The 19,350-nt window shown below is 35.3% G+C and overlaps 1 protein-coding gene, 1 long non-coding RNA gene and 1 pseudogene across 2 annotated transcripts; all 3 read right to left on the minus strand.

The window, feature by feature from the left end:
* Positions 1 to 39: 39 nt before the first annotated feature.
* On the minus strand, positions 40 to 1,556 carry LOC107898071 (probable LRR receptor-like serine/threonine-protein kinase At3g47570; annotated as a pseudogene).
* Positions 1,557 to 8,055: 6,499 nt separating this feature from the next.
* On the minus strand, positions 8,056 to 10,166 carry LOC107898853 (protein trichome birefringence-like 34). Its single transcript, XM_016824419.2, has 5 exons — positions 9,717 to 10,166; positions 9,361 to 9,532; positions 8,972 to 9,168; positions 8,729 to 8,890; positions 8,056 to 8,617 (listed from the first exon to the last, which is right to left on the minus strand). Exons 1-5 carry the CDS (start codon positions 10,091 to 10,093, stop codon positions 8,254 to 8,256), a joined length of 1,272 nt encoding a protein of 423 aa, XP_016679908.2. The 5' UTR covers positions 10,094 to 10,166; the 3' UTR covers positions 8,056 to 8,253.
* Positions 10,167 to 13,060: 2,894 nt separating this feature from the next.
* On the minus strand, positions 13,061 to 14,924 carry LOC107898854 (uncharacterized). Its single transcript, XR_001684503.2, has 3 exons — positions 14,831 to 14,924; positions 14,279 to 14,359; positions 13,061 to 13,267 (listed from the first exon to the last, which is right to left on the minus strand). It is a non-coding gene; the product is annotated as an uncharacterized lncRNA (long non-coding RNA).
* Positions 14,925 to 19,350: the final 4,426 nt, after the last annotated feature.

Genomic DNA, 19,350 nt, shown 5'->3' on the forward strand with positions numbered 1-19,350 from the left:
TTTAGATAAGGATAAGTGTCGTAAATCCCCACATTTGAATAGATAAATGCATGCATTTTTCAATAGAGCGACTGAATCTAGAGGTTGATATACAAAATTCTAGACCCTGGCAACAAGATAGAACAATCTCAGACATTTTGGAACACTACAGATGAATCATAGCTCTAGAAAAGAAGGGTGGGGTTCATTTCCGAATTCTGTTTCATCTTATTCAATGGCAGATCCAATAAGAAGTCTTAGTACCAACTGCAATTCTTTGATAATATCACTCAGTTTCATTCGCTCTCTAGGTTGTTCCCTGGAACAGGCAACTCCTATTTTGAGTAGTTCTTTCAAACTGTCCTGTATTTGGTCCTTTTTGATGTCTACTAGGATGCAAATGTCTTCATTGCTTATTTCTTCTTCTTCTTCTTCTTCTTCTTCTTCCCCTCTCCTTCCTGCAACAAACAATGGACTACAATTTGGGATAATCTTTCAGGCAATGCTCTCTTAACGAAATTATGGAGGTCCATTCCATCTTTAAATATTTCACCAGTACCCCTCTTCCCTGTAAACATTTCTAACAAGAGGAACCATTAACCATATCTCCCATGCCATACTCTACAAAACTAAAAATGGTACCTCTGGATATTAGAAAGATAAGCAATGCAAAAGTAAAATAATAGATAATATTAATCTCATCTCACTAACAAAATTTCATGTAACAATGTACCTGTAAAACAATAAACATTGTTGTTATATGTGTTTTATGGTAAAAACAACCAACGGATGATGCCTGGTGCAGCGAAACCGAGAGTTCCCTTCAGCCCAGCTGAGCTGCTTTCTGTGGCTTCAAGCTTGATGAACTTTGCTAACCGAAATCACTGACATGAGCAGTCATATCGTAGTCAAGAAGGATGTTACTAGGCTTTAAATCACGGTGAACGATTGGTTTTTGGCAACGGTGATGGAGATATTCTAGAGCAGAGGCAACATCAATGGCAATGTTTAGTCTTTGGGGGAGGCTTAAAATCCGCAGATCATATTCCGATCCATTACCTCCTGCATTTGGAACTGGATGCAACCAGCTCTCCAAATTCCCATTAGGCATGAACTCAGACTGGAGCTTTGAATTCATTTCCTTGAAAATCAACACTCGAGCAAGCAGTTATTAACTTTACAAGATTGCGGTACCGGACATTGCTTAAAGTTTCACATTCAGCCATGAAGCTCTTTAAAGCTCCTGTTCGATGTAAATACAGCACTTTTACTGTGACAATGATTTCACTTTGATCAAGAATTCCTCTGTAAACAGAGCCAAAGCTACCTACACCAATTAAATTACCAGAAGAAAATCCATCCGTAGCTTTGAGGAGACTTTTGTAGAACACCTGTGGAAGCAAATCCTTGTTGGTTGATGAAGATGCTAGAGCAACTGCAGGTTCACTTTTCACCCTTTTTAGTCGGTTAACAACTAAAAGAGACATTTTTGCTTGAGTCCCGCAAGTCCCGCAAGTCCAGAGAGTAATCCAATCATAAGCTTGAGTCTTTGAGACATTTTTGCTTTCTTTGGGTTACTGTTTGTTAGATAACAGATATTGTTAGTCTGTTATCATTCTGTTATTTAGGCTGATATAGTTTGTTAACAGCGGTTACTCAAAAATCAAATATAAAAACACTAGCATTGTAGAAATTAGTACAAAAGAATATACTAAGCAAGTTTCTTTAGTAATTCACATTTTCTCAATTTGTTCTTTGTTCTTATTCAAGAATATAGTACCTAATATGGTATCAGTTGCCTGAGGTCCTGGTGCCTGTTTTCTTTGCTAATCCATGGCTAATTCGATAGACTCCACTTTCGTTGATCACTCTAGTCAGACGTTTTCCAGCTTGTGTTTGATTCAGTGTTTTCCTCACCATGACACAGTAAAATTAGATGAGAAAAGTTTTGTTCAATGGCAACAACATGTGCGTCTAATTGTTGAAGGATATGAGTTGTTAGGCTTTTTAGACAGCACGTTACCTTCACCGCCTAGGTTTGTGGCGTCTCCGGATGGTACTTTAACTCCAAATCCAGAAGCACCCGTGTTCGTTCAACAAGACAAGCTCCTCGCCTCCTGGTTGCTTTCTACGATCAGTGCGTCTTTGTTGTCTTGCTTTACAGCTGCGAAGTTGGCTTGCGACGTCTGGAACATTGCGAATTGACTGTTCGCAGCCCCTACTGGTGCTAAGGTGTCTCGTGTTAGGCATGAATTGCATTCCGTAAAAAAAGGTGAGTTCACTGTTAAAGAATACCTTGCCAAAATTCAGAATCTGTGTGCTCTGCTTGAGGCCTTTGGATCTAGTGTTTCGGAGACCAAAAAGGTGGAAGTTATTCTTGTCGGTCTACCATCGGAGTTTGATGCTGTGGTAACCCTGGCATTGTTCTCATCGGAGGCTCTTCCGTTCCAAAAGCTTGTCGACGTGCTCTTAGAGATCGAATGCCGCCAAACACGGACAGTGCCTGATGTACTGATGCATGCCAATCTGGTCGAAACTCCTCCAGAGATTGAGTCTGTTCGGAGTGACGTGTGCAGTGGTCATTCACGCGGGCGTGGCTTTCGTCCTCGTATACAGTGCTAGATTTGCGACCGTTATGGCCATCTAGCGCAACGGTGCTTCTACTGGTTCAACCGTGAGTATGGCGGTCTGACTGCTCCGACGGTGGCGCGATTCTCATCTGCTCATACTAGATAGGAGATGTGCGGTGGTCAGTATGTTGGTTTTGGTAGGCCTGGGCAGTATGGTGGACCGATGGGACACAGTCCGGCGCTATTCTCTGGTGGTGCGTCTTTGGGTGGCTGGCCCTTCTTTTAAAAATTTGGAGTTGCTCCGCAGTATAGGGATACAAATCCCTTTGTAAATGATAAAATAAATCAAGTGGGTTACATGTTTGGGTCTGATGGTGGCCCACACGGAAATTGGATTGAGTCTAGTGGCCCAAGTGTGCTTTATGGTCCCTATTACAGACCAAGCATGGAACGCGCATTGGTTTAGCGCCGATTTTGGTTATCTGCTGAGGTCCATCGATCTCATGGAGCAAGTCGGTCTATTGGGTCGTCTGGCTTTAGTGAACATGCCATTGATGGTCTGAGTGTTGGGCAGGCCGATGCTGGTCTGTCTTTTCGGCACAATTCTCTTGGGCCGTCTGCCCATTATGTTGGCCTTAAGGGTATGGCTCCTATGCCAAATCATAGTCCTGGAGTTCCATAGCGGACCAAATCGCGAGCACGTGTTATTGATTGTGACTCTTTACCATGTATTGGACTGCCTCGTATTCTTGATTTTCATGCGTCTGATTATTCGACTGTTACTGAGTATGGGTCTAATTTTGATAATACTGATTCTTATGTTCTTGTACCTGTTTGGACTTCATCATGGTATCCAAACTCCGGGGCTACTCATCATGTTTGTCAGAATGTCTCTTGTTTGAATGAGTCCACTCCATATCCAGGTACTTCCTCTCTTTTAATGGGGAATGGGCCCCTTACTAAAATCTCGTCTATTGGGAATTCTGTTTTGCCTACAAAGAAGAAGTTATTACATCTGTCTAATATCTTGTGCGCGCCGAGTATCTGAAAGAACCTTATGTCTGTTTTTCAGTTTGCTAATGACAATAATGTATTTTTGAATTTCATCCGTCTTATTGTGTTATTAAGGACATCCAGACACAAGAAATTTTACAGCGAGACCAAGCTTCTGATAGTTTATACTAATTTTCTGCCAATCCATTTGGTTCATCTGATATTGTTCTCGCTATCCACAACACTGGACTTTAGGAATGTTCTTCAGATACTGATGTTTTTGCACTATGGCATAAGAGATTTGGTCATCCTTCTGTTGCAGTAGTTAAACTTGTTCTTGATAAGTGTCAAGTTGTTTCCAATAAGAAATTTCCTGATAATGATTGTATTGCATGTCAGAAAGGGAAATCCCATAAATTGCCCTTTTCACGCTCTACTACTAAATATACGAAATTATTTGAATTGGTTGTTTCTAATTTGTGGGGCCCGGCTTCTGTTGCTTGTGGTAGTAATCTGTACTATGTTTCGTTTATTGACATGAGTAGTCGATTTACTTGGATTTGTTTGATTAAACGTAAATCTCAAGTGGTTGAGTGCTTTTGTCAGTTTCAGAAGATGGTTTTCACTCAGTTTGGGAAGAATATTAAGAAATTTTAGAGTGACTGGGTGGTGAGTTTTGTGCTTTTACGTCAGTTTTTGGCTAGTTGTGGGATTCTTCATCGTCTTTCTTGTCCATTTAAGTCCGAACAGAACATTGTTGCTGAGCGTAAACACCGCCACATTGTGGAGACCAGTCTTACACTCTTACCCTAAGCCAATCTACCTATGTGTTACTGGGGTTATGCTTTCTGTAGTGCTATTCATCTTATCAATCATCTACCAACTCTGGTTCTGAAAGGTTAGTCTCCGTATCAGGCTGTTCATGGTCATGAACGTACGTATGATCACTTACAGGTGTTTGATTGTTGTTGTTTATTTGCATCCATTTGTGCATCACAAACTGAATTTTTGTTCCCAGCTGTGTGCATTTTTAGGGTATAGCTCTCAATAAAAAGGCTATCATTGTCTCACAATGGATGGTACGCTTATTGTCTCTCGGCATGTTATCTTTGATGAGCGTCGATTTTTGTTTTCTTCGCCTGCTTTGTCCACTGTTCAGTCTTCTCCATATGTCACCACATATGTTCTTATTGTTCGCTTATCGTCTATTCAATCCACAGTTGAACCTAATAGAATCACTGAATATTTGCCCACTACATCTTTAGCTCCTACTTTAAGTAGCAATCCTATGCAATCTGGTGCAGGTGGATCGCCAACTACATTATAGTCCAAACCAGACCGTTTCTATTGATTCGTCAACTGAAGTAAGATTTGATCGTCTTGCCGTTCCATCTGGTCCAACCGCTGTGTCTTCTGTTCTTTCGGGAAATACTCACGCTATGGTTACTCGGTCTAAGGCAGAGATTTTTAAATGAAAGGCACGGTTGGTAGCAAAAGGTTGTTCACAAGTATCAGGATGTGACTTCAAGGAAACCTTTAGTCCAGTGGTTAAACCTGCTACTATCCAACTCATATTATCCATTGCTGTATCTAATAGTTGGCAACCCCGTCAAGTTGATGTCAATAATGTTTTTTTAAATGGAGAGCTCACTGACGAAGTATTCATGCAACAACCTCCTGACTATGTTCAATACGGACCAAATGGTGAGCCTTTGGTCTATCATCTGACAAAGGCATTGTACGAACTACGGCAAGCTCCCCGTGCAGAGTTTGACAAATTGAGACGGTTTCTTGTTTCTACTGGTTTTGTCTTATCTAAATCTAATGCCTTATTGTTTGTTAAAGTTACAACCAAGTTCGTTGTTTAAGTTCTGGTTTATGTGGATGATATTATTATTACTGGCAGTTCAACTGACGAGATAAGTTGTTTTGTTCACCAGTTACATAAAGAGTTTTCTCTAAAAAATATAGGTGATCTCCGTTATTTTTAGGTATTGAAGTTAATCGGTTATCCACTGGAAGTCTCCACTTATGCCAACGCAAATACATTCGGGATCTGCTTGATCGGAGTTCTTTGGCTAATGCAAAAAGTGTTCACACGCCAATAGTAAATTCCCCTGTGTTGTCTAAAGATGAGGGTGATCCCTTGCTGACCCTATTGAATATAGGAGTCTTGCCGGTGCTCATCACTATGTGGTATTAACTCAGCCAAATATTGCTTATGCAGTTAATCGTGTGTGTTAGTTCATGCATGCACCTACTACAGTACATCTAGTGGCATTAAAACGTATCTTGAGGTATTTACATGGAACTATTAATCATGGATTGGTTTTTTACCCATATGATAGACTATCTTTAGTTGGATATGTTGATGCCAACTGGGGTCTCGATTTTGATGACCGCCGTTCTACGACTGGCTATTGTATCAACTTTGGTCATTCACCTGTTTCCTGGTGTTCTAAGAAACAACAAGTTGTTTCTCGGTTCATGGCAGAGGCTGAGTATTGAAGCTTAGCTGCAGCTACCAGTGATATTGCTTGGTTTGTTTCTCTACTAACAGAGTTGAAAGTCCGTTCTACTGATCCTCCGGCGGTTTGGTGTGACAGTTCAAGTGTAGTAGCAGTTGCAGCTAATCTAGTGTTACACTCTAAATTTAAACATGTCGAGCTTGACTTATATTTTGTTCGTGAAAATGTGGCTAGTGGCTCACTAGTTGTCGGCAAAGTACCAGCCTGTGACCAGGTCGCCGATATCCTCACAAAACCATTGTCTATCTCTACGTTTACTCGATTTCAGAATTTCCTTCGAGTCTTACCTATTGGAGAAGCTGGATGGATGTTAGATAACATATATTGTTAGTCTGTTATCATTCTGTTACTTAGGCTGATATAGTTTGTTAACAGTAGTTACTCAAAAATAAAATATAAAAACACTAGCATTGTAGAAATCAGTACAGAATAATAGACTAAGCAAGTTTCTTTAGTAATTCACATTTTCTCAATTTGTTCTCTGTTCTTATTCAAGAATATAGTACCTAACACTGTTGCTGCATGGTGACAACTTCAATTCCGTATTCCTCCACAAAGCTTCTTATTCCCCATAATCGACAATGCAGTTGCATTTCTGAAAACACCAGTAGTTGGCACTGCCCCCTCAAACTTATTAAAAGAAAGATTTAGAGTCATAAGGGAAAACTGTTGGAGATATTCAGGAATTTGGCCAGATAACTTGTTCCTTGAAAGATTCAGGTTCTGCAGTCCTCTCAGGGATTTAAAAGAATTGGGATTGGAGCCTTCAAATAATTTACCCTCCATGTAGAGGTGTTCCAAGCTTACACAGCTGCCTAGGCCACTAGGAATTTCTCCAGAGAATTGATTCTCTGAAACATCCAAGTAACTGAGATTTTTCAGTTTGCTTACATCCAAGTAACCAAGATTTCTTTGGGACCGTTTAGTTGATTTCGAGCTAGGTTCAAGGATATTGTTAGGGAAGAAAGTCCTATACCATTATTGGGTATAGTTCCATTAAGGTAGTTTTGAAAAAGATCTAGGTCTTGCAAGGAACTAAGATTTCCAAAACTAGAAGGAACGTTCCCAGTAAAGTAGTTTTCTTGGAGATGAAGCTTGTACAACCGGGTTAGGTTGGCTACGGATGATTCACTCCCTGAAAACTGATTTTCAGATAAATCAAGCAGGCGTAGCATCTTAAGGTTTCCTATTAACTGCGGGAAATTTGCCTGTCATGTTATTTTTCTGCATTCTTAGCTCGGTCAAGTTAACAAGGTTGTTGACCCCTATAGGGATACTTCCCCTTAGACGGTTCCCTCCCAATCTCAATTGGACAGGTTGATTTGAGAGATTGCCAATAGAATCAGGAATAACCCCACCAAGCTGGTCATAACTTAAATCCAATATCTGTAACTTTCTGCATTTAGTTAAAGAATTCAAGAAATCTAGATCATCAACTTCTCCTCTCCCCAAGGGATTAGAAGCAAGAACTAGCCACAATAGACCAGGCAAACCTCCAAAATCAATATTAACCTTCCCAGTGAAATTGCTCCCATTGATATCAAACTCAATGAGGTTTGAAGAATTGGATATGGATACCGGAAGGGCTCTAGTAAAAAAATTATGGTCAACATTAAGAATGCTCAAATTAGGAAGAGTGAACCCCAAGTTTGATGGCAAAGTTCCATGGAGCTGATTGTATGGCAAAGTTAAGGTATTTATTTGTATGTGTATATGTATTATGATAAAAAAAATTAATTGAGTTAATTTCATGAGACCAAAAAATGTTTTTATAAATTAAGTAATATTATTAGGATATTTTGCCTTTTTATATTATATAAAATCAATAAAAGTTTATATATAATGAGATTTTAACCTAGACACCCATTAAAGCTTCATTTGTATCTTATATAATGTTTTAATACCATAATTTAGTTCTACAATATTGTTGAATGGATTTTAATTTGGCAATAAGGAAGAGTTTTGAGTCCTCAGGTCATTAATTTGCAAAATTTTACTATTGTAAATTATTATGTAAATTATTTTGCGGGACTGCAATGCTGCTATATATTTAAACTAAGAAAAGGCAAAATTTTACCATCTTTTATGCAATGCTGTCAGCTCATTAGTTCAATCAACATGCATGCATGCATGCATGGAGTTACGTCAATTAACTAAGTAAGCCATCTTTCAGTAACATGATTTTATTCTGTAATGGGATTAAGTTGAAGAATATAGGCGTAGAGAATCTGGTTCCACAAATCAGGTACTCCGGGGAGGCACCAATGAATGCAATCTGAAAAAGTTTTGGGATTGGATAACTGTTGTTGTGTTATTGTTTCCCAATGCTTTCTGTAAATTGAAGGATGGCCTTCTTTCCTGTAATCTGATAGCTGAGTAATGTTGATCATCTGGACGTTCAAACCTCTTGTTTTCAGTTCACCAAGCACACTTTCCACCGCACGCATCATCCTTGGACTCACTCCATCTCCCGCATATCCTTCTTTCATAACTGGTTCTGTTTCTCCATAACAATTTTCACCACTGGTCCCACCCCATTTGTCAGCCCTGAAATTTTTTTTTATAATTTATATAAATTTGTAGTTTGATCATTAAAATCCATTCATTCATATTTTAGGAATTGATGAATAGCTCATTAGAATATAGTAAGGTTTGTACATTTCATGAGTTGGTGACATGCTCATAAAGAACAGCAAAGTCTTGTTTCTATTTACATGAACCTCTAGCCATCGTGCCCATGTCTGTAGGGCCATCGCGTACACTCTTGGCAACTTTACTGTTTTATAAATCCCATCCTCTGGGCTTTCAAAAGATCCCCACCTGATCAATTAATTAAAAAAGCTCATGCCGGCCGGTTATGATTATAAGAATTGATTAGGTGGGAAAATTAAATGTACTTACAAAATCTTCATTTGGCGTCTTCTCCACCAAAGATAGGTATTGAAAATAAGAATATCTGCATCTGTCCAATGCCTAGCATGCTTTTCAATTGCCTCTACTCTAACAATCCGGTCCGGTACGCGATGGTTTACTGGATCGTCGGAGTTGGATTCCACCAGCAATGGAGACCAGTAGAATTCGATTGTTGCATTATATTCCTTGATAACATTAATCAGTAAAATTTAGTCACTGTAGCATGCATCACAAAATACAAATTTTTATAAGACGAATAAGGAAACCGTGGTTAAATGCTTTGTAAAAGCCAAAGCCAACATAAATTTAGAAAACTTGCTTGGCTTGGATTTGGCATATACAGTCATCTGGAAATAATAATTACAATACAGACTCACCTTGGCCTTGAAAACATTTATTGAACCATTATTATGCATGGATTTGAAGGCCGGTGGGATGGCTGAATCCACCAGGCAGATCATCGAGATCCATTGGTTTCTGTTGAGTGAGTCCCCGACGAAAACAAGCCTCTTATTCCTAAGCCTCTCCAGCAGTGCTGTGCCATTGAACCTTATTAACATAAACAAGGAAACATTCCACAAAACTCAAAAACATTGCCAAATCCAATCTTAAAACCATCAATATCGATCGTCCTCGTTTTTGTGTGGTTAAATCAGATGGATATTGTAAATACTTACTAGTATATTTATGAAATGATATATACATAATCTGCACATAAAAGAAAGATAGCTACCTAGGGAGGTCACACTGATGAGGTTGCCATCTCCAAAACTGATAGTTAAGGTCCTTTCTTCCAAATTTCTCACAAGCTAACTGATCAGACATAAACGTGCACTCTCGCTCTTTGTATAGAGGGTAAGATTTATTATCATATACCCACTTCCCTGAAAACAAGTTGCAGCCACCTGAACTAATTGCATCATGTGTTCTCCCATTCGCATGCTGGAAGACTTGTTCATTGCTTTGTCTAAGATATATAGCCGCAACCACTAGAAAGGCAAAGAGAAGGGCAACAAGCGATCGGAAGCTGCTCTTGATACCCCACGCGCCTGCAGGAAGAACCTGCATGACCTGGTGCTTCTTCACCGTATTCTCCCCTCTCTTCGCCATGTGTTGTGCCCAAGTCTGAGTCCACTAATTTCCTCCCCGCTCTCTGTTTGAAGCTAAATAATTTCTGAATTTCCCAGCGGTTGGTGGCAATTTAACTTTCACAATTAGTTGTTTTATATCTTGGATTAGGAGAAGTGGAAGAATGGACCTTCAAGTTTGCTGAAAGTAACAGACAAGACAAGAAATTAAAAGACTATTACTTTCTAGCTGTTTGTATACCAGAACACTCAAGCTTGCAAAACTAAATTAAATTTATTTAATTTCCATGCAAGTTCCATCAAATTAGTTCTCTGGTTCTCGGCTTTTTCTTTCTTGGATATTTACATGTTGGTAATTTTGATTAATTAGTAAAGCACGCAGATTTTTCAGTCTTGTTGTGGAATAAATAAATGCACACATCAGATGAGGTTAGTGTTGTTGGTACATTTCCAAATCAATTCGTTGCCTTGAAGTTACCTCAACATCTACAACTTCAAATCTCTCGCATATCAACACATCTTGATTCTCAAAAAATACACCAAGCGGAACATTCACAGAAAAAACTACATTTCAAACATTCAAAGTCTACCTCTAATTCTGTTTAATGTCTTACATGTTTTTAATTTTAAGAGAAAATTTGAAGTTAGTATTTCCTTGTGTGGAGGTCATTGAGGAATATACTGAAGGATGTTCGGAAGGGTATCTATTCGAATCGTCGGCAAGTAAGTTAAGGTTTGGAGAGACATATGTCTACCAAATTTGGGTCCATCCAAAGATCATCCATTGTCCAATAGTATTGTATGAGATCAATTTATTCAAACAGTTTAAAATTTCAACTAATTGGTTAGGTGTTGTTTTTACGAGGTTAGAATTTTACTCTCGCAATCCATATGACTTTAGATGATCTTTTGGTTGCAAATCCTCTTAAGTCAATTTAACTCTCACAAAAGTGAGAATCTTCATAGAAATTCTACAAATGAGGGGAAGACCTCCATTTAAAGTTGAGTTCCCCAAAATTAATGGTATAAATTGAGTTATATCGACAGTCGAGACTAAAATCTATTTACAATTGAGATTCTTAAGGGATTGATTCAATCCATTAAAATTTCAAAATTGAATCTTATCAAATATCACATCTTTTAAGATAAGTTTCCCTATTTACTATGGTAACCTTAAATTTATTTAAGTGCTTCACTCCCAAAGCTTCAAATACCTGAGTTTCTCCACATGTTGCATAAATCAGGCCAATTTCTCACAAAATTAAAAAGTTATTTATAATTTTAATTATTTTTTGTTCTTTGGTATTCAAACATAAAATAGATATGCATGTAAAGTTTCGAACCAATCCGATATTTCTATCATATTGATCTAAAATAGTATATATGTTAATATTTACTGAACGGTTGAAACATTTTTTTTCTTTGCATAAAATAGATAGTTTGAAATTTTTAATTTACGTAAAATTTGATATGCATGATCTATAGGGATGAAATATGAAATATGGCAGTTGAATAGTTAAAATATTAATCATACAAAAATATATGAAAGGGAGTAAAATCATTTTAATTTTACACCGATGTAAGTTGATCCATCCTCTAATAATATATATTACATGAAATAGATAAATAATAATCTTTCTATTAGTTTGAAAATAATCTAGAACTTTCCTAACTTTTGCAAATAAACTTTCCAAGCAAATAAAATATGATTCCATAGTAGACCTGTCCATGGGCCGGGCCGGGCCCACAAAAAAATTTCAGCCCATTTACCGGGCCCGGGCCCGGCCCGGCCCGAAATATGGGCTTGAGATTTTGCCCAGGCCCGGCCCGAAGAAAAAATATGAGGCCCGAGCCCGGCCCGGCCCGTTTTTAATTTAAATTAAAATTAAAATTAAAATTATTTTTTTAATAAAATTAAAACTAATTGTTATTAAAATTAATTGTTAGTAAAATTATCAAATTATTAATTGTTGTAATAAAATCTAACATTTGATTAGTAAATTTATCAAATTATTAATTGTATTAATTGTTGTAATAAAATCTAACATTTGATTAGTAAATTTATCAAATTATTAATTGTATTAATTGTATTAATTGTTGTAACAAAATCTAACATTTGATTAGTAAAACAAACTTGATGTTTTATTATTATTATTTTGTAACACTAGTCAAGGAAATGAAAGTAAATAAACTTAAAATGAAAAACTATTATATTTTAAAAATAAAAAAATATATATTTAATATTTTTCGGGCCGGGCCCGGGCCAAAAAAATCTTGCCCGAGGCCCGGCCCATTTTTTAAACGGGCCTAAAATTTTGCCCAAGCCCATATTTCGGGCCTATATTTTTACCCAAACCCTTCCATATTTCGGGCGGGCCGTCGGGCCAGGCCGGACCGCCCGGCCCATGGACAGGTCTATTCCATAGTACTCAAAAGTTACCATAGGGATCCTAATACAGTGCTAAGATTACTAAGAAGTTACCCTGGTGATTTCAATTTTGTACTAAGAATACTATGATTGTGTGTAACGCCCTTTGCCCAACTTGATCGTCGGGTTTGAGCTATAGGATGCTACATTCGTTGCTGAAGCAACTACTGCCAAATATATTGTAAATTAATCATTCAAACATTCAATCATATCATAAATACATTCATATTGTGATACACAATTAAATTCGACCCTTAATCGAGCTTACAAAAGTTCTTTTATTTTGTTGACCCAAGCATTAAACATGACCAAATTATAAAAGTTTTAAAATTTCAGGCCCGATGTAACACCCTATAACCTTAAACCGTCGCCGAAATCGGGTTGCAAGGAATTATCGTATATCTTAGAATTTTACAAAAAAAAATTCTTAAATAAATAACAAACATATATAATCATAAATTCATATAAATTCTTACTAATTAACTTCATTCACTTTTTTTTTAAAAAAATTGAATATAACCCCTTTATAACTATTGAACCTTCCCTACAAATTTCAAATTGCAACCAATGCATTTATATACTCAATTATACCAAAATACCCTTTATCAAAGTGCACCCAAAATGAACATAACACATAATGTTTCCATTCTAAACTAAACATTTCCAACTCAATCCATATCACATAGCTTGATCAAAAGTACCAAAAATCGTTTTGATAGTGTGATAGCAAATCTCCGACCTCGTCCGAAATCGAGCTAGCTTCCGAATCTATAGAACATAAGAAAATGAATGAAGTAAGCACTAAGCTTAGTAAGCTGTATAATATAGAATTAAAATTTTCCAATTTAACATCTAAGCATTAAAACAATTAAAATCAACTCATTTGTCCGCAAGGTCTATTCACATCACCATCCCCGAGTTAGTCATATAGCCAAATATATCATGTCGTCCCTATAATTCATATATTCATAAAACAACAATCCATGTAAATCATGTATTTCATGTAACTTTTAAATCATGTAAATCATATAACATTTATATCAATTCTTTCCTATTCGTATAACCTGCAATTCATCGATAATAACAGAAATTTATGCGTAACTTATACATATCCATGGTAATTCATCCATATAATTACATAGCTTATTCATATAATCAGTAACAATAATTATGCCCGTTGAACCTATTAGAACATCGAAGGATACACGGGTGATACACTATAAGTGTATTTATCAGAAATTCGTCAATTCATTGTCATTTTGGCTCTTTCGAGCCATGATTGGTAAGCTCATTCCGAGCTAATAAACGGTAAGCTCTATCGAGCTGAAACGGTAAGCTCCATAGAGCTGAAACGGTAAGCTCATACGAGCTGTGGTGAGTCCGCAACAAATGCAGGAGCTCGACCAAACGGTAACCCTAGTGACAAGTCACTCGTATCTGACGATTTTCTAAAGTTCAAACGGGCTCGGTATTATCCAATTTCATCAATTAAGCAATGAAAAAAAAATCAATAACTCAATTTCTCAATTCATATGTATATATATCTAATATAATTAAGTACATACATTTAAATACTCAAATTTCATATTCAGTGCCTATTATCATACCAAAACAATATAACGTATATAGTATTTGTAACATTTCATTTGCATTTATATAACCACAAATAAAATAGTATACCGGTAATGTAAAATTCAAATAGATTATTCATTCAACTTACATACATTTTTTTGACAATTACAGTTATTTAATAATTCAATTCTAGTTATACGAACTTACCTCGTATTTGCTCGAATACTTTCGTCTACCCGTCTAACTTTTGTTTCCCCTGATCAAGTTCCGGTATTTGTTTATCTTGATCTATATAAATTCAAATTTAACTCATTTATTCACCAAATCAATCAATTCAATCCATATAAATATATTTTGGCATTTTTACAAAATAGCCTTCATATTTTCACATTTTGACACTTTAGTTCATAATTCACAAATACACAAAATATACGAAATTTCTTTATAAGTATTCTTAGCCGAATAATATATATCTTCTAATCAGCCCATATTTTCATTTATTTCACATTTCTAACATAATATTTCTATTTTTTTATTAAATCCCTAAAGCTCATTTTTGTCAAAATTTACTTTATAAAACTTGTATATATATCAATACCCATCAATAATCTAGCATAATACTTCAAAATATACTAGTATTCACCAATGACATATTTTAAAATCATCAAAATTTTCAGAAATTGAGGTACGGGCTAGCTAGAATACAAAACAATGATCTCAAAAACGTAAAAATTATTAAAAACAGAATAAAAACCATACCCTAATTGAGAATCTAAGCTTGGCCGAATGTAAAAGCCATGACTTTGGCTTTCTAAACTTTAAAATCGTGCAGAAGGAAAAATGACTGCCACTTTCTGTTTTGTTTTTACTTTAAATCAATGTTAATAACCATTTTACCAAATTAACCTTAATGAAATAAAAGCATAATTCACATGTTTTAAGTTCATTTATGACCAGCACCACTATCATTGGTCCAATAACATAATAAGGGCCCCTCATTCAACTTATCAGCAAATAATTACTCTTAACTTATAGCATGCTACTTTTACAATTTACGCGATTAAGTCCTTTTTATCAAATTAAGCATTTAAACGGTAAAATTTCTTAATGAAATTTTTATACTATAATTCCATCATGCTGTAAAACTTATTAAAATAATATAATAAATATTTTTACTCGGTTAAGTGGTCCCGAAACCACTGTTCCGATCAGACTCAAAAACGGGTTATTACACCCGACGTCTTGACGTCACTTCCTCCATGTTGTGATGTCACCAAACAATTTTTCACGTCATTATGTCAGACCACACAACACCGCGACGTCACATACTGTCGGTTGACATTGCAACGAGGAAGATTGCTCGCTGGGACATAGATTATATTTTTGGTAAAATTTAGGCCATTAGATACCTATTTCATGTTTATCTTTCAAACATTACATTTGGTGCATATTTGCACAAATTTACCTGCACAAAAATAATTTCAAACACATGCCAAAACAATTTATTTAACCATCTCAATTCAACTACTCCAAAAAAACTTCAATTTGGTATCAAAACATATCAATTCAACTTATTCAATTTCAACCTATTCATCTAATCACTTAGCCATTCAATACCATCTTCTTATCAATGTTAAAAAATATCTTAGCATGCTATTGATAATACTCTAGAATGACATATTTTTATGTATTAATTACATATTTATTTTGAGTATGATCCTACTAATTTTAACTATTTATGGTTTTTTATCTTGTAGGGACTAAATTGAAGGCAAAAAGAGATTTAACAGCAAAAAGCATTAATTTAAAGATAAAATGGGCCAGCATGCGAAATAGGAAAGAAGTGGTGCCGAAAATACAAAGTGTGGAAGACTTGGGGGCAAAAGTGCAAAGAAGAGATTTTATAAACACAAGAATCTATTTAAATTTTAATTGTATTAGGATAATTGTTAAAATTATTATTTAGATTTAATTTTAGCTTTTATTTTTATTTATCTTTTAGAATTTAAATAAGAATAGATTAGGTTTTCTAAGTACTATAAATAGGGGATAGAGTGCCACAAATTTCACTCATCTTTTTCTGTAACACTCGATCTCTCAAAAAGCTTAGCCTTTGTTCCTTTCTTTATTCAATAAAATTCTATTTTTATTAAGTTTATTTCTTTTTTCCCAAAAAGCATGAAGCACTAAATTCATCTAGCCAAAGGTTGTCGAAATTCCCCAAAAAGGGTTCATGAGGCTTAAAATCTGCGCTTAGCCTTCTCAACGAGTATTCATCGTTTCTCTACATTACGGGATTGACGCTTCCATCCATGTCCCTTCAAAAGTGATCTTTTCATCTTGCACAAAAGCGGCCACTTTGTACGTTTTGGGAATGTTGCACAGTCGATTCGTTGCTTACTGTGTTAGTGGTTGTTGAGCCCAATAGATAAAATGGCGTGGCATTCGCCATTGAGAAGTGATGATCTACTGTAAGACGATCCCACAAAAGCAATGGTTGGCTACAGTCAGGTTTCTCTAAATTATAACTTTGAAATCTAAGTGGAGCTGGTAGTCGTAGGCGTCCTCTTCTACTATAATTGGCTTATTCTGTTCGAGAAGGATCACCCAAAAGTCAAGGATTGAACCCAAGGAGGATCGAGACAACCGGAGGCTGGAATCTCTCCATCAAAAACTCTCTTTTCTCAACATTGTTGTCTTTACAATTTTAATTCCAATTTATGCAATTTCAATTCAAGCAAACTTTTAATTCTGTTTTTTTTTCCAGGTACTCAAGTTTTCTTGGGCATGACTCTGTCTGGGATCTCGAGGAACAGGAATTTGTGCAAATCCAGTCCTTGAGGATTTGACCCTACTTCCCTTATAATATTCTTTTCATTATTTTATAGGGATAGGATATTTTTGGTGCTCTCAACGACACATCAGCTATTTTAAATCATCAAAGACTCAACCACATTTGTTAAAACCAACCATTTCAACTAGGCATTAACATTGTCAAAATGAAACATTAGGTAAGTTTCAACTATGTTCATCATTCAAGCTAACATTTATGAAACACCCATATACATGCCACAAAACTGAGCTTTTAAATGATTGAAAAATTATCGAATCAATAACGGGATAGTGTGAGCTTCTCGTTGATCCGATTGGCACATTTCGTAAGTTCACAATCTATAAGGAAAATGGGAGGCAACGGAGTAAGCATATTAAATGTTTAGTAAGTCCATATGAAATTTACTTAACTTACCTTGACATTATAACAATTTAAGCAATTAAACACATTGGTATATAACATGGCATCCTTTGGCATCTTTATACTTTCATATACATTTCAACAAATACAACCAATAGGTTAGTTCATTACATATCAAGAACTTATAACACAAATAATATATATATATACAACAATTTCATCTAGTAACATATATCATTAAATTCATATTCAATTCGGAAACATATGTAATTCAATTCATGTTCATATCATTTCAACAAGTTGACAGTGCTCACACAAGCTAACAGTGATAAGGGTTGCTTACACAAGCTAACATTACTCACATAAGCTGGCTTTTAAGGATTTGTTCATACAAGCTGACATTTAAGGATTTGCTCACACAAGTTGACATTTATGAATTGATGAGAATCCACAACAAATGGTGGATCTCGTATAACCATGTAAATCCCTGATTGATTTCATATTAGACCCTAATGGCATGTCATTCATATGTATCCTAATTCTTTTCTAAGTTCACACATGTTTTATTACTGTAATCATATTGATTCAATCCCTATAATAACATATACATATTATGCCAATCTTATAAACATTTCATATCAACTTTGGTACCTGTACCTATTCACAACTATCACATATTTCATACTTGGCAATTTAGTCTAATTGATGTCAAAATTACTAATATCACACTTAGGGTGAGTTTGGATGGGCGATGCGTTTACTTGCGGCTAGTGTAAAAAAACAGTGTCAGTAAGATTAAATATTGTAGCGATACTGTAGCGTGAGATAAAAAATAAGCTAAACGCACCACACCGCACCCCACTGCCCATCCAAACTCACCCTTAGTGTTATAACCTTTTTGAGGTTATGACCTTTCTAAAATACCGCTTTATGACCTTTTTGAACAACACTTAGTGTTATGACCTTTCTGAAACGACACTTAATCACATTTTTGTGTTGTTTATGTGCCTCAAATTCAAGTGCAAAATATGCAATACAAATTTTCTTTTTTTTTTATTCTTTTGAGTGATTTTTGGCATTATTCAATTTTAAAGGTGCAATTATTTAAATCAAAATCTAAGTGCAAAAAATACAGTATAAACTTTTGATTCCTGACATTATTGAATTTAAATGTGTAATTATTCCATTCAAAGGTGTAAGAAGAATTGCTCCGTTCAAGAAAAGACATTGTATTATATATTGGGAATACTATTTCTTAATCGTGATGTATCTTGGAAATATTATTTTTTATTGTTCAGCACGCATTGGGGAAATAAGAAAATTGTGAGGCCTCCCTTTTAAAAACATTTTTGATCCAAAATTTTTTATATAATAATTAAGAATATTAATATGAAGACATTTATATATAAAATTTTATTAAACATATTAATATAAGATATGGGACCATTATTAATAAACAACATTTATAATTTCTTTACTGATTTGATTTATTTTAGAAAATAGTTAAATTTATATGGTAATAATAAATTTCAAAAAAAAAAATTTTTTTTCTTTAGGTAAGTGTCGTAAATCCCACATTTAACTAGATGACACTCTCCTTTTTCACACTATAAATTAGTGTTAATTTTTCACTATTTTCATGAGAAGTTTCATCATTTGGAGAATTTCATAAGAAATGATTTACCATTTAAAGTTATTTAGATACAATAATATATAATATATGAAAGAGAGAAAATAATATTTAAAAAAAAAAAGAGGTATTGGTTCTGACCACACCCTAACGTGCGTGTACTAGGGTTATGAATCAACACAATTATCTCTAAATATCTAGCGATATACTGCAAGTGTGACAAATCAAGTTGTAATATTTATAGTGTTACAATAAAACACTCAAGTATTCCAAGGATCGAACCTAAGAATGTTCGGGAATAAAGTGATTCATAAACAATAAGCATGTAAATAGAAAGTCTAGCTAACTACTCACTAAGTATTATATTACAACAATTCATAATCAAGGGTAAATTACACTAATTGACTGCCTAATGCTAAAAAAGACCAAATTGTAAAACATTCAAGATTAGGCAAT

The sequence above is a fragment of the Gossypium hirsutum genome, chromosome D11 (assembly GCF_007990345.1).
Source record: "Gossypium hirsutum isolate 1008001.06 chromosome D11, Gossypium_hirsutum_v2.1, whole genome shotgun sequence".
NCBI classification, from domain to species: Eukaryota; Viridiplantae; Streptophyta; class Magnoliopsida; order Malvales; family Malvaceae; genus Gossypium; species Gossypium hirsutum.

What these genes read in the sequence shown, in the direction of transcription:
- LOC107898853 (XM_016824419.2), bottom strand. Translation starts at nt 10,093, where the DNA reads ATGGCGAAGAGAGGGGAGAATACGGTGAAGAAGCACCAGGTCATGCAG. An exon ending in TAAATGTTTTCAAGGCCAAG is followed by an intron (nt 9,169 to 9,360) that starts GTGAGTCTGTAT and finishes AATGTTATCAAG; the next exon opens with GAATATAATGCAACAATCGA. An exon ending in ATGTCACCAACTCATGAAAT is followed by an intron (nt 8,618 to 8,728) that starts GTACAAACCTTA and finishes AAAAAATTTCAG; the next exon opens with GGCTGACAAATGGGGTGGGA.